The sequence below is a fragment of the Pleurodeles waltl genome, chromosome 7 (genome assembly GCF_031143425.1).
Source record: "Pleurodeles waltl isolate 20211129_DDA chromosome 7, aPleWal1.hap1.20221129, whole genome shotgun sequence".
NCBI classification, from domain to species: Eukaryota; Metazoa; Chordata; class Amphibia; order Caudata; family Salamandridae; genus Pleurodeles; species Pleurodeles waltl.
In genome coordinates this window covers 543,234,893-543,257,536 of record NC_090446.1, presented here as the reverse complement: position 1 = coordinate 543,257,536, position 22,644 = coordinate 543,234,893, and the positions used below count along the sequence as shown (strand labels likewise).

General features: G+C 46.4%; 1 protein-coding gene across 1 annotated transcript in view; it reads left to right on the top strand.

Annotated features, from left to right (window-relative positions):
* Positions 1-22,644, top strand: part of LOC138304327 (zinc-binding protein A33-like) — a 234,134-nt gene that overhangs the window by 47,627 nt on the left and 163,863 nt on the right. Inside the window, exon 2 of the mRNA XM_069244283.1 lies at positions 10,121-10,590. Coding sequence (XP_069100384.1) covers positions 10,123-10,590 — 468 coding nt within the window. The 5' untranslated portion in view covers positions 10,121-10,122. The remainder of the gene's footprint in view (positions 1-10,120; positions 10,591-22,644) is intronic.

Below are 22,644 nucleotides of genomic sequence, written 5' to 3'. Positions count from 1 at the left end.
TAGGGTGTTTTTTTTTTTTCTTTTTTTTTTGGTGTGGAACTGACGCATCCCCTGATGAGTGATGCATCCCAGAGGAAGACCAATGCATCTCATTGGCTGAGAGGTGCCTCTTCAAACAGAAGCCACGCATTTCTGCTGTTGCATGGATTGCACCCATTGCAACAGACTTGATTTGCCGCTGCGTCCCACATCTTGGGTTCAACGCATTACCTTTGGAACCACCACTGCACAACACTTTTCCTGGGGCAACTTCTTCACGTCTTTCTTTGATGGCAGCCTTGCCGACTGCGAAAATTCGCATTGCAGTTTCACCACTTATGGGAAGCAATGCATCTTCTCGCCTACATGATGTATCCTCGACACCGGCCTTTACATACCAAGCACCGTTGACAGGCTCGTCAATGCAACATGACATTGCACTTCAGCCTCGCCACATATCGGACTGACCCATCACTTTGGCTGCTCAATGCATCTTCATGGATCCAGGCAATGCTCTATAACCAAGATTTAAGGTACTTTGGTTCTGCTGGCCTAACTGGGTCCTGGTAGCTGGCCCACGCTCCATGGCGGCTGATCTTAACTTTTAACTTTTGACTTTGTCCTGGTCCAGCATGTTCAGATATCCTCAGTAGCGCTTTTTGGCTTCTTAGTGCTAGTTTTACTTAAAACCTTGAAATTCAACATTTCCAAATATACTTATTGGATTTTTGTTGTTAGTCATATCTATTTTTCTAACTTGGTGTGGAACCCTTTTGGTTGTGTTTTCACTGTTTTACTGTTTGAAATGTTGCACAGACACACATTGCCTCTTAAGTTAAGGCTGACTGCTCTGTGCCAGGCTGCCAGAGGAGGAGCATAGGTCAATTTAGGGTTTGCTTGTGCCCTACCCTGACTAGGATTGCTGTTGCTGGTTGACCAGGACTCATATCCTAGTCATCTAACTACCCAATGTCTAACATTGGTGATCAGCGGTAAGGATAGGACTTGTTTGTGCAGTGCCATACAGTGATTTGATGTCCACTACTATTCCAAATCCATGACCAATTTGAATTTTAAATTCTCCCTGAATGGCATTTTTTTTAATTTATTTTTTTTAATTGTTTTATTTCTCTCAAAGTAGTGTCGCTGGCTGCTGGATCTAAGGCGACAAGCATGGAATGCGTGCTGGCCAACATATCTGAATACATTGTGGCTCAGCTCAGACTTTTGCAAGGAGTATGGACTACCTGCCAAGAGCACCATGAGGAAGATGGAGTTGCAAAAGGCACTGAGGCCCTATGCAGAAGCTCACGCCATACTGGATGAAACCACAGCTGAGGATGGCCCTCATGAGGAACCACCTTCAGTAGATGAGGAGTGTGAGATCCCTGAATTGGAGCTTCTTGCCAGGGCCTAACCTGACGAACTGGCAGAGAGGAGGGAGGAGAGAACAAGCTGCTGATAGTCAAATATAAAATGGAGGCAGAGGAGAAGAAAAGAGCCTTGGAGAAGAGGAAGGCTGAAAGGGCCTTGGAAAACCATTCGTTTTTGGCTCTTGAACTGAGTCTCAAAGAGCTGGACATCAAGGCCAGACAGACCGCTTCCAGCAGTGATGGTGCCAGCATACTGCCAGTACAGGAAGGAGAGAAAAGGGTTTGCATACCTAAGGATTTGGTGCCCAGGTATGTGGTGGGAGATGATGTGTGTGTATATATGATTTTCTGTCTACGAAGTCACGCTGAGGGTTCACAAGGTACCTGAAGAGTACTGGGGGGAGGAGTGGTTCTGTGGGTACACATGCCTACTGTGGGGTGGGACAGACTTCTGACACTAGAGGTTGGGGAGCAAATCAAGTACACCCCACATGAAGGCCATTTTGTCTGTTAGGCAACAGCCTGGAGCACAAAGCCTGGAGGGAGGTAGGTAGGCTTAGATCACACTTGGAGATGTTGGGATTCCCTGTATGACTACACGGTCAGTGGCTACCCATGAAGGGAGTCAAGGGCATCTGGTGCTTGGAACAATGGCCCAGACAGCTGCCAAGAAGGAGATGGGCAAGGGGCATGGGAAAGAAGCCGCTGAAGTTTCCACAAGTGAGGTTGACATGGGCCCCTGATGAGGAGGCCCCCAAGGCAACCGGAGAGGACATTGTCACCCTAAGCGACCTTCCTGAGCCTGCTGGATAGCACAGTTAGGGTGGGCCCACGAAGGAGGAATTCTGCAAGGTGCAGGAGGAGTGTCCCACTCTTGAGGGCTTGAGCTGATAAGCCGCAGTCTAAGCAACAAAGGATGCCTCCGGGGATCACCTAATCTACTGGGAGAATGATCTCCTGTATAGTGAGCCTAAGGTTCACGGTACTCGGGTAGTCTATATGTTGGTGCCCCCAAGGACTACAGGGCCTTCCGACTGGGTTTGGCTCATTACACAACCCCTGGCAGCGCATTTGGGGCAAGACAAAACTTTTGCCAGGCTTGTCTCCACTTCTGTTGGCTGGGAAAGAAGACTGCCTTGGATGCATTTTGCAGGTCTTGTACTACCTGCCAGGTTAGTGGGAAAACTAGGAAAAAGCAAAAGCCACCCTGATCCCATCACCATTTGATGGCACCACCTTTGAAAGGATGGGCATCAACATCTTTAGACCCTCTCTGCCAAACTCTAAATCAGCTCCTGCCCTTTGTTGGCATGGACCCGCAATAAACTTCTCTTCCAAATTTTATAGGGGGCAGAGCTGAATTGTTCTGTATCAGAAATGGAAGTACTAGTGTGCTTCTCGGAATACCTATATTTTAGAATGTATATTTGGAGCATTCCTTTCACTCTTCCCCTCATTACAAGTGATGTCCAAATTCTGATGGGACCAGCAACATAGGTTACAGGGCCCACCAGAATTATGAGATCACAGAAATCCAAAAATACTGCAGATCTCTTGTCTTTCACCCAGAGCTTTCAGCAGCTGCCGGCCCAAAATGAGGAATTAGTGAGAGAAGTAGCCTTACTAGTTCACCTCCTCGGTAATTCCTCATTCATTAATAGACCCCAAGGGTCCAACTTGTAGTGTTAGATTTTTCCACACCTCCCACTATCTGTACCTCAGAGGCCTGAGTGTGGGAGGGTTGGGGGTTTTCGGGGTGACATTCAGCCCAATTACCAGGCTGCTAATAATGAGGGCCTTAGTAGAGATCACAATATTATGGGGTAGGAATGCGCCTTACATGGCATGTTTCAATGCCCATCGAGCCAAACTATGTGTATGTGCTATCTTAACTTTTATTTTGACCCCAGTGCCACTGCATAGAGTGCACAGAGGTCTGGGCCTGTTCCTGACTCTGGGAAGTCCTGGACCAGTCTTGTGACATGGAGAGGTGCACCAAGCGTGCCCTCATGGTGGACAGCTGACTGCTGTCCCCTGTGTTGAGTATGGCAGATAAAGTAGAGGTGGCAGCATACCATGTTCTAGGAGATGAAGATTCTGACAAGACGTTTTAAGGTGTGTCACTGAGCGTCTAGCTTACAGGGCCTTCCTGATTAAAGTTCTGCTGTTGGATATATCCAGAACGTTCAGCTGGCATCCTATGTGTGTGTATGTGGGTCAAGTGCTTGTGTAGTGTGTGTATACTACATGTGCAATAGAAGGGTGCTGCGTGAGTAAGCCCGAGTATTGTGGCAAATGGGATCACTTATCGAAAGCTTATCTTGCCATGGTACACAATATAGGATGAGACCAGGTTCCAAGGAGGATGGAAGTGTGTTGCCTATATTTCTGTGGTTGAAGGAACACAGTGGGTGTATTGCCGCCAGGAAGAATCTCAGCCAGGACCCATGGTTTTTGTTCTAAGTTGTGCTGTGTCAGTAGTAGTACTGACGTGGGTTTAAAAGTACTTTATTTTACTAAAAAGACAAGCATTTAGTTGCATGGTGAAGTTATTGTGTCTTTTGGCTGATTTGTTGAGCTCTTAGCTTGCGCCTCCCCCCACTACTTCCCTACTGTTACTGCTTGCCCTCATTACTGTGAGACTTAAGGTGGTACTTGATCCAGTTTGCAGAGCCATAGTAGGATGGCCTCCAAGATAACACTGGCTAACGTCCTCAACAGTAATGATTGGAGCCTGGCAACACCGTCTAATGTTACGCCAGTGACGCAGCTGGAGCACGTTAGTTTGGACCCCGTCTGTTGTATACAGGGCTGTTTGCCCTGTGTTCCCTGCCCTGTTGGGTGTTACGGTGCAATACAGATATCACGTGGGACCAGTGGTAATGAAAGATCTCAGCAGTGGGAGTCGGGGAGACATGGGGGCGCCCAAGCTATTGAACACACATACATCTCTGTGTTGTTCTTTCTGGGCCTACCTCGCACCTGGCCTGCGGGCCTTTTCTGCAGTTTGTCTGGCACGCGCAGCCCTATGGGGCTCCTTTCAGCTGCAGTTCCGTCATCGTCCGTTGGTGTCCACGTGTGCAGGCATATCGCAGAACATAAGCGCAGGGCATGTTGATGCCCCGCTGTGAATGCAGAGGATCAGTCCTCTACTCTGCGCCATCATTTGGAGCTCAATAAAGATAAACAAAGCAACAAAAATGAAGTCAAAATTAAAGGAGGGCAGTGTGTAAAGTGCATGTGACCATGCATTACTTTAATGTCTCACCCATACCAATGATGATATAAATACTGTAGTTGCTGCCTGATTCAATAGAATAAAGGAAAAAGAAGCAGAATTCACTAAGCTGCACAGCACATAAGTGCCAAGGCCCAGACACCACGTTTAGAGTGACTCCAGTAACCTCAGCCTGCGTGCCTGATACCAAGGCAAATAGGGATAGTGTCTAGAGCCAATCAAGCATCACCTTGAATATCACAAAAATTCACTACTATCATGGCACAGCCCTTGGGAGGAAAAACAATTATGGAAGCTACTCCGAAGATGCATGCAACACTCCTAGAGGCGCTAAACGAGTACTTCAAGCCAATGGCTAAGATTATGAAAGATTCCTATTTCGCCAGGCCAGGCGACACTCTGAGGAGTCAATATATACATTCTACACCCACCTAAAGGAATCGGAGCACGTATGGGGTTGGTGATGAGAGAGGAGAAATACAAGGCCAAATACTCCTAGGCTGCTCATCAGCAAAGCAGAGCGAATGTATCCTACATGAATCGGGCAAGTCACTGGCAGATTTTATGACAATTGGAAGATCTAAGGAGCTATCTAAAACCCACACTTCACGCATGGAAGCAGTTTTGCCAAGAACTGTAAAGACAGAGCTAGTTAATACAATTGCACCTCACTCGGGATCTGTAAAAACAAAGAAGGCTGCCACGCCAGCGAAGTTGTGTGGATATTGTGGCAGTCCAGCACATCACCCAGCAGACTGTCCTTCAAAAGGCTGAAAATACGCACTGTGTGGAAAATACAACCATTTTGCGAAAGTGTGTTGAGCAGGCAAAGGGCGAGCGCCACGCACCTCTGTCAGTGCCATCCCTGTAACACAAGAAAGCCATAGTGAAATGGCCAATGGTGAGGCTGCAGAATATACGTCATACATTCTGTATTCACCATAGGCACTGCAGCACCATCACAGCAACATCTACCCCAGTGACAAATACATGTTGGGGTACACCCAATAGTAGCTACAGTAGACACCGGAGCATCGACAAATCTAATGTCCACAGAGATGTACCATACTTCACAGTCTGCTCCACCCTTACAGAAAACATCAATCTGGGTGTTTACATACAGACAGGACAAGTCTCTGCCATTGCAGAGAAAATTGTGAATGCCCCTCACTCAAAGATCCCTAGCTGTGGAATCTCTGGTGTGTGTGACAAAGAAGGGTAATTTATGCTACTAGGGTTCTGTACTACAGAGGCACTAGAAATTATCAACTTTGCATTCGGAGTTCACCAAGAGGGGGTATCCCACATTCTGGCAGAATTCCCCGAAGTGTTGGAAGTCACAGGGTGCTTAAAAGGGAAGGAGATCAAACTACATATTGATCAATGAGTTCCGCCAGTAGCCTTGCAACATTAAAGAATGGCTTTTCACCTTAGCCCGAAAGTAGAGAAGAAGTTGGAAAAACTGGAAGAAGAGGACATCTTAGAAAAGGTGTCAGGACCCATTTCGTGAGTATTCCCTATTGTTGTAACCCAAAACGGAAGCATGTGGGTGAAGTCTACATATGTGGACATGCAGCTGCCGAATGTGGTCATAGAGAGAATCCCATCTGACTCCCACCATCGATGACCTAATTAGAGGTGTGATTTGACCCCTTTGGTCCTCTAAGGTAGACCTCAGATCTGGCTACCATCCGCTCATTCGAGAGGAAGAATCAATATATAATAACTTTCTCTACTCCTTTAGTTCTCTGATGTTACCGCAGACTGAACTTTGGGATCTCAAGTGCCGCTGAGATGTTTCAAAACACCATTCAGGAACTCCTGGTAGGCCTGCCAGGAGTCATTAATGGCAGTGATGACATCCTAGTGTATGCCAGTTCAGTGCAAGAGCACAACACCAGACTACAGAAGCTGCTCCGCTGTATAGAAGAGTCAGGGCTCACCCCACACTGCAGCAAGTGTGAGTTCCTCAAGCAACAATTAAATTTCTTTGGCTACAAGTTCTCAGCTGAAGGAGTAGCATTGGATGTGGAGAAGGTGCAGGACATCAAGGAAATACCTCGGCCTCTCACCACATTAGAGGTCAGGAGATTTTTAGGTGTGGTTAACTATTGTGGCCGTTTTATCAAAGACCTGACCACCCTAACATAGCCCCTCTGAGATTTAACAAAGTCAGGAGTACACTGGAATTCGGATCCAGAGCAAGTAGTTGCTTTGCAAGCCACCAAAGACGCCTTACCACCCCCCCCACGATATTAGTCTACTTGTTGAAGAAACCATGATAGCTGGGGATGCAGGCCCATGAGGCTTAGGAGCAGTGTTGATGCAGCGACCTGACAGAGGAGAATGGGTCCCTGCGGCAGTTACAAGCCAGTCTCTCACTGTGACTGAACAAAAGTATTCACAGATGGAGAAGGAGGCTATAGCAATACACTGAGGGTGCAGCACTTCATCTGTATGTATACGGATGGTCGTTTGTGGTCATCACTGACCACAAACACCTATTTTCACTGTTCAGAGGGACTGCGTCTAAACCACCACCTAGAATCAAGAAGTGGATGCCTGCAGCTTTCAGATAATATCTGCCAAGTGGAAAACCGTGCTGGAATGACCAACCCTGCGGATTATTTGTCAAGACACCCCTGGGCACCCACACCTGAAGAGGAAGCAGAAGCAATGGATCTGGAGGAGTATATAAGAGACCTTGTTGAGCGCTCATGCCCCACTGGAGGCCATCCATCAAGACATCAGCCAGGACTAATGTCTGCAAAGAGCCCTAGAGGCTGTGAGGAGTGGCCAGTGGCATCATCTTAAAAGCAACTGGGCCCAAAGCTTTCCTGAGGCTCCACACATTCTAGAAAGCCTCTAAACCATATCATGAACTAGGTGCAGACCCGGATAGTTGCCTCCTGCGAGGGCATCTCCCTGTGCTCCCCCACCAAACTACAGGACCAGGAGGTGCAGCTTGCCCATGCTGGGCATCAGGGAGATCTTTAAAACTAAGAACTGACTCCGCACGAAGGTGTGGTTCCTACTCATGGATCAGCAAGTCGAAACCATGGTTTGGTCATGCCTGTGGTGCCAAGCTACTTGAGGGCCAGACCACTCATCGCCAGTGATAACCAAGAGGGGACTTCAAAAACCATGGATATGTGAAAGCTTAGATTTTTGGGAGTCTCCCAGACAGGAGATATGCTATGGTAATCATTGATGAATATTCCAAATACTCAGAGGTATAAATCATCATGTACCAGGGAGCCCAGAATGTACTGCCTAGACTAGCAAAAATATTGCCACGTACTGTCACAAGGTTGCAGAGAATCTCCGGTCTCTAAACATCACCCACAAGAAAGTCACCTCTTGTTGGCCACAAGCCAACTGGGAAGTAGAGTGGTTCATGAGAACTTTAAACAAAATATTAAGGACTCTATTCGTACTTATGCAACTATCTCCATAAAACCTCGCTCAAACCACAGAACAGGCCCCCGGACATCTCCTCATGGGTCGAGTGATACAAGACTCCATCCTGCATAATCCAAAATAGACTTCTTGCCCCGTTGATACCCACAGAGTTCTGGCCAAACAACGTGCCTCCAATGCCCCGACCAGTTGATGCTGAAATGCAAGACCATCTCGTCTCCAATTCCAGGATTTAGTGTTCGTGAATGACAGTTTTCCCGAAAGTTAGTTTTGAATGCCTTTTCAGTGTCACCCTTGAACGATTGTTCACCTTCATGGCACTAAAGTGACCGCCGATCGGAGATGAAGAAGTGACTCAAAATGCCTCCCAGTTCAAGTGATTTCACATGCAGCCTTCACTGAGCCAAGAACTGAGGGAGGATCAGACGTGGAACTTCAAGGCCTAGATGATGCTCTGACACCTACCAGCCAGCCTCCATTCCCTCCCAACCAAGGAGATAGCAGTGACAGTGTGAATGATCCTTTGCCACCTGCTGCTGATGTAGCTGAACTACAAAACCTGCCACCATGGGTAGTCAGGGCAGTCGCATAAGGTATTGTCCCATCTGTGGGATCATGTGATATGAAGTCACGGACTGGTAAGTACTACACAGGTACATGTTCCAAAGGTTGCCTAGTCTGAACTTCTGATATGTAGCCTGAATATTTGTTGTCTTTGTGAGCTTAATCGTGCCGCCTGTGCAATGCGTTTCTATGCTAGTTTACATTTGTTTCAAAGTAAAGGAGGAATGTAATGTTGCGCTAGTGACTCAACTGGAGGTTCTTAGTTGGGACCCTGTAATGGTTTTAGCCCTGTGTTCCCTGCCCCATTGAATACAATCGCATTATCACGTGGGACCAAAGTTAATAAAAAGAGCTGAGCAACTGGAGCCAGGGAGACCCCGTGCGTCCAAGCTATTGAACACACATAGGTCTCATGTCATTCCTTTTGCACTACCTCGCACCCGGCCTGCAGGCGCTTTAGCAGTCGGTCTGGCACTGTGCAGTACTGAGTGCCTGACCCAGCGCTGCCAGCTGTGCGCCGTGTGAGATGGAAGATTGAATTAACCTCTTGCGCAACCAATGACAAAACAAAGAACCAGCAACACAACGGTTTTTTCTTCCAGCCCCAACTTCAATCCTAGGTAAGACTGCACATTGACAAAAAACAAACACAAACCTTCGAAATAGCTTTGCTAACTTGCTACTTAACATGGTCAAATACTGCTTTTTGGCTTATGTTTCCATGCTCAATAACACGTTGCACAATTGCTTTATCTGTTTGCCCCACAAAAACGGTTTCATGCATGAGGGAGAGGTTATAAATGCCATACAAAACGAACAGACAAATGAGTTCCTTATATATCATGATACTGTTGAGGATCAGTGTATGGGTATGTGAGCGAGCTGCCCTTTTGGGATCGAGTGATGAATCCAGCACTGCACACACAAGTGACACGATGGGCTTTTGTGGTGATGAGCAGAAATGAGCAAACCAAAGTATTAATGTTGTTCATTTTTAATGGGTAAACTGCAGAATAGTAACTGATTAGATGTTGAGCTTTAAAATCCGAAAGTCCCTTAATGTGCCCTACACGGAATGGAGTAGGTGCTAACGCGCCACTTGGAAAAGGAATCGCTTCAATCATAAAGAAAGCACCATTCAGAGCACAGCTACACCTGGACGCCGATTAAAAAGCTGTATGAAGAACGGAATGAAAACATGTCTGTTCTCCCTATACCATTCTATTACTTTCCACGTTTTCTGTAGTCTATTTTACTTACCTTCCTGTAGTTTAGTTAAATTAAGACACAAGTATTGAGTCCAGCTTAAGTTAATTGACTTACAGAAATAGGTGTACGTGACTTAATGATTAATACTTCTTTGGCTCTATATGTCGAACGATTCCTCATTCTAGTCTCTGTCCCACTGTGGTGCATATTTATTTAAAAGCAGAATGTTAACAGAAATCTACTGAAGAACACTGAATTTTCAGCATGATATACTTTTTTCGTTCTTCTAATGCTGCTGCTTTTGTCGTATATTTAGTTGTGTTACTTTCTCTTGTAGCAATGGAAGCCCAAGAGGTAGCAGTGGAACCACATAAGAAGATTCTTACTGTGGGCTCTGCCGTTCCTATTGGTGACATCACAGAAGAACTGACGTGCTCCGTCTGCTTGGAGCTCTTCCGAGACCCCGTCGTTCTACAGTGTGGACACAACTTCTGCCGCGTCTGCATTGATGGCTCCTGCGAAAGCCAGGGTCGCTGCTCCTGTCCAATCTGCAGAGCAGCGTTCTCAGCTGGAAGCTACACTGCACTTGTGACTTTGGCCAACCTCGTGGAAAGAGTGAGGGGGACAATCCTGGTGGAGAAAGACTGCAGAGAGCAGAGCAGCAAGGAGCAGTGCGAGTGCCACCAGGAGAAACTGAAGCTTTTTTGTAAGGACGATGGAGTCCTAGCATGTGTCATCTGCCGGTATTCACTCAAGCACTCCAACCATAGTTTCCTGCCCATCCAAGACGCAGTGAGTATCTATAAGGTAAGTGTACACACTTCGACACTTCATCTCAAGGATCTAGGCTGGCTTTTTACAAAAGGAACCTTTTCTTCATGTTTTACTTTGTTAGGCATAAGATACTACACCAGGAGCAGATATTGTCGGCTGTGTCTTGTGTGGTTTGGCAGCTACCAGGACCTCATTCTAACATGACACATTTATGTTGAGCTGAATGTCATGACAGATATATATACTGAGGAAAGCAAAGACCCATACATCTTCCTTCTCCACAACCACACATAATGGGACAGAGCAAAGGGACAGTCACTACAGTTTATAGACAAACTGAGAAGTCGCATTTGAATCTTAAAAAGGCTATGACCCAAAAACCCAAAAGGTGAAACCACACATTTCATCTCCTTATTTGATACTACACCATGCCTCAAGTTAAGCTTGTAGTTGACACATGCAGAAGAAAGCCCCAGGCTGATACCTATTATACAAAACTTTTAATTGCACATCCAAGTGCTTTCCTTTCTACTGCTAGTTCTGTTTCAAGGAAAACGAGCCGTGCATGTAAGCATAAATCTATACATAGTGTCTACTGTATATATTCATACACAGCGCAAAGCTAAAAATAAGAATTAAAAATGCATCACCATGGGGCTCAACATACACATCATCTCTTTGCCACCTTCTAGTTGTGAAGCCAGACCATGAAAAGAGAGACCTACCCACAGTGGGAATCCGGGCAAAGACGTACCCCTCCTGACAATGAGTTCTGGCTAACCCATGTCGTCAAGCTTCCCTCTTATTTACTTTAAACAAGCTGGAGAGGAGAATTCTAGAAACTCCCACTCCCATACAGTAAGTTGGTGTTCAAAATTTGGCTGCACCAGGTCATTGGTGAAAGAGCACGTTTAGAGATTGGCCACATCCCAAGGTGCGCTCCCAAGACCAAACTGTTCCTGCTGTACCATAAACATTCTCTGGTACATCCTTATCATTCCCTCACTCCTTCATGTTATGTCCCTGCCTTGGTGAGAAAGAGCGAGAGGAGCTAAAAACATGTTGCATAAGTTGTGCGCAGAAAAATACCTGCACCACCAAAATGATGGTGTTTAAAGCTAAACTAAGTACAAAATGGAGTCCGTGGTCAAGATAGAGCTGGGGGTAAAATACAGATAGCATTACAGGAGTACGGGCAGAAATGTGGCATGTTGATTTTAGGCAACTGACCAGTGTGACTTGTGGAAACTTTAGAGTATGTAGGCTGAAAAGAAGCATATCTTCCAACTTCTCCTGAGTCTTGTGTAGTTTCCTTCTGGTCTTTCAGTTGGCTGGAGTGCATTCCGGATGGTGATGAATTTAACATGAGTGTTTCTATCATAAAAGCTTTTGTACCTAGGTTGGTGAATTTCATCTAAACGCAATGACTGGGATTCAATTCTGTAGTGCTTTGTGAAATTTGCAGAGACTCTTGGACTCTGAATTATGATGGATACTTCTAACCGCAGAGCCCTCACATTATGAATGTTGCCCAGGCATCAGACTGGATCTGGAAACTTTGAAGCAGTACTCGTGCGAGCAGCTAGGTGTCATCATGCAGCTCCTCACAAACCTCATTCTGCCCTGGAAGTGATAAGTGGAACCACATATAAGCACCACTGACGTCAGTTCATTTCTTTCTGTGCCATCAGATACAGATCATGAGCTACTCCTTAGTCTTTTTGGAGACTTAAAAAAAAAAAAAAAAAAAAGTCAGAGCTTTTCCACTGTGTTAGGGAAATATGTTGCTTCTCTCGACCAAAAGGTTCAAACCATGTAGGGACTGTCGTAAACAGATGTCTGTGACAGACCCTCACGAAGCATGTTTGTGGTGCTGGAGGTCAGAATACAACTTGAGGTCCTGCAACGACTAATCCGAGATGAATCTGAAGGCCATACAGCACACTGAGGCGAAACCTGTCTTCACCAAACGTCAGACTCCATGCCATGACTGATTGAAGTTGAAAGGAAGGTCCTGTTTCTGATTTCTGCAGCAGACCTTGTTTGAAGTCAAAGTCTTCAGGTAAGTCTAAAAAAGAATCAAAAAAAGAATCCGCCCTTCCCTGGTACCACCTGGTCTCTCTCCCGATCTGAGGACCCACTTCCAAACCTGGTCACGATGTTTCTTGAATTTCCAGGTAAATCAATGATGCTGCTGCAAGTAGAGACCTCTAGGAAGCCCTTGCAGCGTATCTTCAACACCTTACTAGCTCTCTCTGGCACACAGTTGAGCCCCACAGATCCACAGAGCTCTGATGGTGGGTCCTGGCCTTGATTCTCCTCCTAGCCCTGCAATAGGGGAAAGTGGTTCCTTAGCAACTCTTCCTCAGAGTGCAGCATACATACTTGACCTACCTCTCCCTACTATGGAGGTAAACACTAATGCCCTTTCAGAGGTTCTCCAGCCTGGACAGGGCACCTACCAAACTTCTCATCATTTAATGAATCCGTCAAAATACTCTCTTGGGCAAATCTGTACTCCATGTAACAAGCAGGTCACTTGTTGCACATACCAGCAGCAGGGGACCCTGAATTTTTTCACATAGCATCTCACGCTGGAGAGTTTGGTGGATTAGGTATCCACTAGCGAAGTGGATCCTAACACCTTCCCTTCCACCCCACCTGTCTGCGAGCTAAAAAGAAATGGACTTCTGGCAAGCATATGTTCTCTTCTGCAAGAGTTGCTCTGCTTTCTGCTGACACCAATTATCTCCTTGGTAAGATATGTGTTTTGTGGGACAAGGTGGACCAAATTCTGCAAATAATTCCGGACATTCTCCATTCACCCCAACACAAAATCCAGGATGAGTGTGATACAGTTTGTGATCTGTTTCCAATTTGATATGACAGATTGTTTAGGCCCAGTTATTTGCACAAGTGGGGTGCTTCAGCACCATGCCTCATTGAGGTCTACAAATGCAAAAACAACAGAAGATGGACGGAATGCAGAACAAATCAAACATTCACCCCAGTCACAGATCTGGGTTTAATCCATCAGTTTTGTTGCTTGCCATGCCATTCCACCTCAGACCCAGCCATATGCAAATCAGTCTTGACCCTGTTCCCAATAGGAACAGTCCAGCCCGAACTGCCAGGCCTGGTCTTCCCTGGACCAGAAACAAGCATCCTGGGACCGGTTTCAGGGTATCACCCTTCATCAGTGAGGTCTATAGGCTTCTGTAGGGCTATCAAGGCATCCGTAATTGATATGCTTTTTTGTCAAAAAGTGGATTCTGCCCTGGAACATTTTAAAGAGGGTAGGAACATTTTGAAGAGAGTAAGCCATAATAATTTATTTGGGTTTGTCTGCAGCCACCAGACAGTTTCATCAGAAATCTCAGTCATGTGAGGATTCAGTAGGGGCCTTCCTTCCTGCCAACCTCTGACCCTGCCACCAGCTCAAAAAGCTTCCCAGCCTTTTCATGTTGGAGGCCGTAGCTTGCAAAGACCCAGGGCATCAAGTGCAACATGTAGCTCCGTCCCCTGCCTCTCCAGCAACTGCACCACAAAACCTCTTTAGAGTGTCCTTTCTGACACATAGCCAACCTGTCCGAGGCAGGATCCATCAATTATTTCAAGTGTAGCAAACTCATTTCGGACAACTGGGTCATACAAATTGTTCATTTAGACTACATTCTCCCATTTTATTTATTTTTTTACCCCGCTGCACTTTTCACTACCAACAGTATGGCTGACGGAGGACCACATGCCTGTCTTGCAGCAGTAAGTGCAGGACGTTATGCCAAAGGGGCCATTGAGAGTGTTCTGGCCTTGGAAGTAGGAACTGGGTGGTTCTCCTTGTAACAGAGGCCTTCATCCTTCCTTAGATTTTCCCTCTTTTAATGCCTCACTGTAAAAGGACTAATTCAAGATGCTCACGCTTGACCATGTCCTGTGTGCCCTATACCCGGGAGACTGGCTGATAGCATTGGACCTGCAGGATGCTTATTCCATATCTATGTTCTGCTGCTCACACTGGGCCAGGAGCATTTTCAGGTTGCAGTGGTCCCTTTTGGCCTAACCAGAGTCCTTCTGGTGTACAGGAAAGTGATGTCCTTGGTTGCAGCACACCATTGGGGGTTTCAGTCGTCCCCTACTTCGATGACTGGCTGTTGAAAATAGGATCGTTTAAGGCAGTGGTAGATCGCAATGAATTTCCTAACACCATTTGGGTTCACTCTGCATAGTATCTGAAGCTCTAGTGGGCACATTATCTTTGAAACCTGTCAGATTTATCCAGATTTTGGAGGAGACTGCAAAAAATCTGCAGTGCTGGCTGTTAGACCATGATTATGTCAGTGACAGAACCCTCTCCTTACCCCATCCCGATTTCAGTGGTGATAGATACATCACTTCCTGGATAGGGAAGACAGTCTTGGAGTGGTGGAGATAAAATTAATCTAGTCTCTAGCAGAAAGCTGGATCAACATCAATTTGTTTGGGTTGAGGGTGGTTCGCTTGTTGTGGATGACCTTCCTGTCCACCATCAGAGGAAGGCTCGGACAGTTGCTCATGGACAACACCACTACCATATGGTAATACAACAGACGGGGCAGGGTAGGGTCTTGGGTCTTGTGTCAGGAGCCTCTTTTCCTCTGGAAGTGGCTTGATTGCCAAAAAGATTTCTCTGGTAGTGAACCATCTGGAGCCCTCTAAATGCTAGAAGGGCAAACGCAGAACGCTACCTGATCACAAATGACAGTTACACCAGGAGGTGTTACAGGGTGTCTTCGAGCATAAAGGAGAACCCTGGCTTGATCTGTCACTATTGAAAATGAGCAAGGTCTGCACTTTGCACTTTGGAGTTCCCAAGAAGGCTCCCTCTAGGAGATTCACTCCCCATAGTGAAGCACTGGACTCTTGTCTGCCTTCTTGCTGTCACCTCTCCCGCCAGAGTTCTGAAGATCAGGCACGACCAGGCCCAAGTCATCCTGGTGGTATCTGATTAGAAAGGAGAGTATGGTACCCAGAACTCTTAGGCATGAGTATGTGTCCTCTGATAAGCTGCTGCTGCGGGAGGATCATCTATTGCAGTAGCAAATCAGGGCCTGCACAATCTGCACCGCCATGTGTGGAGAATGAGTGGCACCAACCGATCGTTGATGTCATCTTGGAGGCCTGGCAGCCCTCTCCAAAATTACTGTATGCCCGTCGTTGAGACACATTTGTGGCTTTATGTTCCTCTCCTCCCCCAACCCCCCCCCCCCCCCCCCCCCCAGATTGATCAGCATGAAGCTCTTGATTTGATTTTGTTTTTTCTCCTCCCCCTCTGGCTAAAAAAGGGCTAGTCTTGGGCACTGTTAAGGGCTACTTGTAGGCACTTTGGACTCTTTTGTGAATGCCGATCAGCCTGCTTTATTCAGACACCTGTTGTGATGTGAATTTCTTTAAAAAAAATTAAAAAAAAGTTTTGCCACACTTCCTGCCATCGAAGCCCTGTGCGATGCCATTACGGGACTTTAGTGTTTACATTTTGAGGTGCAGCCCCTTTGAGCCACTGCACAGTTGTCCCCTATGTCTTCTAACATTGAACAGTCTTTCTGATTGCTATAATGTCAGCTTAGAGTATGAACAAACTGCAGGCCATTTCTGTAAATCCCTTATACAGTGTTCTTTCCAGACAAGCTGGTCTTAAGGACCGAGCTTCCTTTCTTTGAAAAGTGGTAGCTCCTTTTAATGTGGGGCAGGCTATCACCTTTGCGGCCTCCTTTGCTCAGCATCCTCTAGATTCAAAGAGTTCTCACGTTTTATACAGATCGCACCAAGGCACATCAGGGGGATGATCAGCTCTTCATGGGGGTTCTCTGGACCAAGGAAGGGCAAAGTGGGTGCACAAACAGACCATCTCTGAATGAAATGTTGGCAATAAGATGTGCTGTGCATTGGCTAAGAAGCAGCCTCCAATAGGGTTATGGGCTCATTCCACCATAACCAAAACTGCTACCAAAGTGCTGGCTTGCAGAGTAACTCCCCTGGATATTTATGAGGTGGCTACGTGGGGGTCAGGTCACATGTCCATGAAGCACTGCTGCCTCGACAGTCATGTCTTGTCGAGAGAGGCATTTTGTATGTTCAGTCCTGTTGACTTTCTGGTCTGATACAGTTCACAGACCCATTACCTGTGAAGGCAGTTCTACAATATCACTTCACAAGGTTAGAAATCTCTGGTTAGAAGTATCCATCAGAATAACAAGTTACCTTTTGGTAACCCTTTCTGGTGCATACTCTGTCTAATCGCAGATTCGTTACTGACTGACCCTTCCTCCCTGATCTGTGAACTTAACTGTTTAAGATTTTTTTTTTTTTTAAAAGGTCCCAATCTAAAGATCTTCACACTGGCCATACCACAACACCATCTACTGGCATGCAGGAGTACTGCTTTAAAGTTTCCAGGTCCAGTCTGATGCCTGATGAATATTTACAAGGTAAGGAAACTGTAGTGAGAGTATCCACCAAAAAGAGAGTTATTGAAGATTCTTAATTCTTCAGAGCTTGACTTTAGATGCTGTTGCAGTATTCCATGTAGGAGAGTACCACTGGGGGGAGGTCCTACTGTTCTCAGCTTGGAAGATAGCAACAGAATAATTGTAACTATAGGCAGAAAGAGAGGTCAGTCCTAGAGAACCCTCTGTTTGTGTGCTGCATGTACAGGCATAGGGGAATGACCCTAGTAATTTCGGCCTCAGAAATTAGAGTAATGTAGGGTGTAAATGGTCACAACCTGGTCTTGTTGAAGCACTGTGCCTATTGATTATTTCCATTACTAAATATTACTCAAGCTATTAGCTAATTTGCATTGCTCCACAAACCTGACTTTTCGGTTTTAATTAATCTTTTCCGATTGCAGAGCAGCACAATGTTTGAAGAGTGTTAATTAAATTGACCATTCTTATCGGGTTTTTTCAATGGATAAGTCGGGGGGGGGGTCTGATCTCTCAATTTGACTGCGTGTGGTTCCTCATTAGGAATAAAGAAATTAAGTCAGAACAGTTTCTGATGCTCCCTAAAAAACTTGACGGGGGTTTGGGAGTACTCTACGGCGTTATGGCATTGAAAGCTGCTTAGTTTTATTAACCCCTTCGCTGCCAGGCCTTTTCCCCCTCTTGTGCCGAGCCTTTTTTTGGCTATTTGGAGCAGTTCGCGCTTAGGCCCTCATAAGTTTTTGTTCGCATAAGCTACCCACGCCAAATTTACGTCCTTTTTTCCAACATCCTAGGGATTCTAGAGGTACCCAGACTTTGTGGGTTCCCCAGAAGGAGGCCAAGAAATTAGCAAAAATACAGTGAAAATTTAGTTTTTTTCAGAAAAATGGGAAAAAGGGGCTGCAGAAGAAGGCTTGTGGTTTTTTTTTTCCCTGAAAAGGGCATCAACAAAGGGTTTGCGGTGCTAAAATCACCAGCTTCCCAGCTTTCAGGAACAGGCAGACTTGAATCAGAAAACCCAATTTTTCAACACAATTTTGGCATTTTACTGGAACATACCCCATTTTTACGATTTTTTTGTGCTTTCAGCCTCCTTCCAGTCAGTGACAGAAATGGGCATGAAACCAACGCTGGGTCCCAGAAACCGCAACATTTCTGAAAAGTAGACAAAATTCTGAATTCAGCAAGGGGTAATTTTGTGTAGATCCTACAAGGGTTTCCTACAGAAAATAACAACTGAAAAAGAAAAATATTGAAATTGAGGTGAAAAAAAATAAATTTTTCTCTACGTTTTACTCTGTAACTTTTTCCTGCAATGTCAGATTTTCGAAAGCAATATACCGTTGCGTCTGCTGGACTCTTCTGGTTGCGGGGATATATAGGGCTTGTAGGTTCATCAAGAACTCTAGGTACCCAGAGCCAATAAATGACCTGCACCCTGCAGTGGGTTTTCATTCTATACCGGGTATACAGCAATTCATTTGCTGAAATGTAAAGAGTAAAAAATAGCTATCAAGAAAACCTTTGTATTTCCAAAATGGGCACAAGATAAGGTGTTGAGAAGCAGTGGTTATTTGCACATCTCTGAATTCCGAGGTGCCCATACTAGCATGTGAATTACAGGGCATTTCTCAAATAGACGTCTTTTTTACACACTGTCTTACATTTGGAAGGGAAACATGTAGAGAAAGACAAGGGGCAATAACACTTGTTTTGCTATTCTATGTTCCCCCAAGTCTCCCGATTAAAAATGATTCCTCACTTGTGTGGGTAGGCCTAGCGCCCGCGACAGAATATGCCCCAAAACACAATGTGGACACATCACAGAAAACAGAGCTGTTTTTAGCAAAGTGCCTACCTGTAGATTTTGGCCTCTAGCTCAGCCGGCACCTAGGGAAACCTACCAAACCTGTGCATTTTTTAAAACTAGAGACCTAGGGGAATCCAAGATGGGGTGACTTGTGTGGCTCGGACCAGGTTCTGTTACCTGAATCCTTTGCAAACCTCAAAATTTGGTTAAAAAAACACATGTTCCTCACATTTCTGTGGCAGAAAGTTCTGGAATCTGAGAGGAGCCACGAATTTCCTTCCACCCAGCGTTCCCCCAAGTCTCCTGATAAAAATGATACCTCACTTGTGTGGGTAGGCCTAGCGCCCGCGACAGGAAATGGCCCAAAACACAACGTGGACACATCAAATTTTTTCATAGAAAACAGTGCCTACCTGTGGATTTTGGCCTCTAGCTCAGCCGGCCCCAGGGGCGGCAGAAATGGGTTAAAATAAATTTGTCCCCCTACCCTCCCATCCCCCGGGAGCGACCCTTGCCTACAAGGTCGCTCCCCTTGCGTGAAGGCGCAAAAAAAAAGATCCCTGGTGCCTAGTGGTTTCTGCCCCCCTTGGGGGCAGATTGACCTACAATCGGCCAATCTGCCCCCAAGGGGGGAAGAAATGGTCTAAATACAATTTCCCCCCCCAGGGGAGCGACCCTTGCCTGATGGGTCGCTCCCCATCTCTAAAAAAACAAACAAAAAAAAAAAACACAAACAACTATTTCCCCTGGCGCCTAGAGGTTTCTGCCCCCCCCCCCGGGGGCAGATCGGCCTAATACCAATAGGCCGATCTGCCCCCAGGGGGGGGCAGAAAAGGCCTAAAATAAATTTCCCCCCCGGGGAGCGACCCTTGCCTACAAGGTCGCTCCCCTTGCGTGACAGCGCAAAAAAAAGATCCCTGGTGCCTAGTGGTTTCTGCCCCCCTTGGGGGCAGATTGACCTACAATCGGCCAATCTGCCCCCAAGGGGGGCAGAAATGATCTAAATACAATTTACCCCCCAGGGGAGCGACCCTTTCTTGATGGGTCGCTCCCCATCTCTAAAACAAAAAAAATCCCTGGTGCCTAGTGGTTTCTGCCCCCCTTGGGGGCAGATCAACCTAATCAAAATAGGCTGATCTACCCCCCAGGGGGGCAGAAATGGCCTAAAATAATTCCCCCCCCCCAGGGAGCGACCCTTGCCTAAGGGGTGACTCCCCTTGCGTGAAATTCTCGCAAAAAAAAAAAAACCTCCCTGGTTTTCTCCCTCCCCTTGGGGGCAGAAAAGGCCTTCCCCAAAAAATGCCCCCCCCCCTGGGAGCGACCCTTGCCCAAGGGGTCGCTCCCTTTTGTCAGTTTCAATAAAAAAAATCCCTGGTGTCTAGTGGGGTTTCAAAAGCCGGATTGCAAGCAATCCGGCTTTTGAAACCCTGGGAGAGACTTCAAAGGGAAGGAAATACATTTCCTTCCCTTTGAAGCCCCTCCGGGCCTCCCCCATGGGATTGAAAGAGACCTGCTTTGCATTTCTCTTGGGGGAGACCCTGTGACGTCACAGGGGGGTTTGGGGGGGTCGGGGGTGGAAGGGGAAGGGCTTCCCCTTCCATCCCTGACTTGGGTGGGTGGGGGGGGGACCGCACAGAGGGAGCGCTAGCGCTCCCTCTGGGCTCTGTGCACAGGACGTAACAGTTACGTCCTGGGCACAGCAGCACTGTGCCTCAGGACGTAACCATTACGTCCTGGGCACAGAACGGGTTAAACTCCAGTGTGCTGCCTTGGCTTTGATGACTAGTGGTAATTAAGTCATTCTATATATTTTTTTGGTATCGCTGTGTTGTCCACCTACAATGCTTGAAACCAAACTCATTGACAAGTCAGTGGTTTCCAGGTCGAAGGGCAGTTGTTGGTTGATCACTCTAAGCAGTGTTTTGCGAAACATGGGGAGCGTTTCAGAGGCTATCTTTGTTTTTTTGTTTTTAATTAGCAAGATGATGTTGTTTTAGGCACCACTGTTGCAACTATCCAAGCAGTCATAAAGGTTGTAATAATGTGGGCAAGGGTACTATGGCCAAGTTTGATGTATTTTTTTAGAACTACAATAGGATCTTTGCAGTATCAGATTAAGAAACAAATTAAAAATTCACGACGTTGGCAAGTCTAAGGTGCAAGCAGTTCCAATTGGTTGGGCTGATGTCTCAATCTTTGTAAATATGAAGTCAGTATTGTTGAAAGAACTTCAGGTTTCCATGAAATAGCATTCAGCAAATGTAATTATTTAGTGACGCCCAGATCCCGGTAAAATATTGAGGAGCTCTTAAGTTGGACTGTCTCCATTCTTGATGCATGACTAGTAGTGTTTTTTTTTTTTTTTTTTTTTTTTTTTCCTAATTTGGTCTGTTCTGTTTGTGGGGGGTGACCGCTTCAGCTGAGTTTTGATGTTGGCAGTGGGTTTGTTCTATTCTGTGTCCAGCTTTTATTTTTCATCATTAGATTCCCTGATCTGATAGACTCCTAGATGCAGATTCCTTACCTTAGACTTTTCCCCAGCCGTCAGACAGGATCCCGAAAGTTTTGAGCAGTACCTCTGTGTGCCAGTAAGTGGTGTCAACTGGCTCCTCATAGATGTCGTCCCCGCCGGATGTGACGTGTGATGTGCTTATATAGGTGCCACCCCAGTGCGTTGAAATCTTTTAGCTTTTTCTCCCATTGTGCAAAGGGATAATAAAAAAAAAATTAAAAAAATAAAAACCTGTGGGGTTTAAACTCTGGGGTTCCTGTCACAGGGAGAGGTCTGTGACAGATTCCCCCCACCTGGTTTGCCTCGGGTGCCTGTAGCTGGGCCACTACTCCAAAGCCTGCCCATATTTTTGTGCTATGAATCCCAAGGCGAGTCGGTAGTGCTCTCTGAAAGTTATGGTCTCCCGGATCAAGACAACTCTACAATGCTCCAGGTCCCTGGACCGTTTGCAGAGCAGTTACCGATGCTCATTGTCTTGTTACTCCTTGTTGGGTAAGTCACATGAGAAGCCAGAGAAATTTAAGTAGTTGAAGCAATCTTGAAGTTTGCTGCGCCGAGCCAAATCTTTTGACGAGGCACGGGAACGGTGCCACAGGTCTAGGCCCCGCTCCCATGAGTCAGCTGTCTAGTGAGACTCATGGGTCACTTTCATACCTCCTAGAAATTGCTGGAGCAACCCGTACCCAATGTAAAGGTTTTTTGTGAGGTCATGCACCTCATATTTTGACACGTGACCCCTCTGAATCTCTGTTGGGTTTCAAGGGTTTGGCAGGTTACCCCATTGGATTCCCGCTAGTCGCTCCACCTTCAGCGGCAACCGGGCCATTTGTATCCATTCCTGAATCTGGCCCTGCGCCAACCACACTCTGCCTTTCGCACCTTCCGTGGCTACCCTAGTAGGGGCTAACAAACGCATCCATTTCCACCCAGCCGCCGCAGCCAACAGGCTTCCCAGTCTTTTTAAGCTGCAGACGCAGTTACCACAAGCCCTGTGATACCCAAGTCCAGAGATCTTCCCATGCTGCCTCCCCCTGGCAACTGCAGCCTTTAATATGTCAGCTCGCCATTACTGGCAACCGGTCAGTGGCAGGATGAAGAACCACTTTGGACAAATGGGTGCTTCATATTGTTCAGCAGGGTTACACTCTTCCACTGACAGAAACCCCACTGCCCATCCCACCATCCTCAGACCGGTTGATGGAGGACGACCTTACCCTGCTGCATCGGGAAGTGCAGGCTCTTTTGGTCAAAGGGACCATCAAGAGGATACAGAAATCAGAAGTAGGTTGTGGTTGCAATTCCTG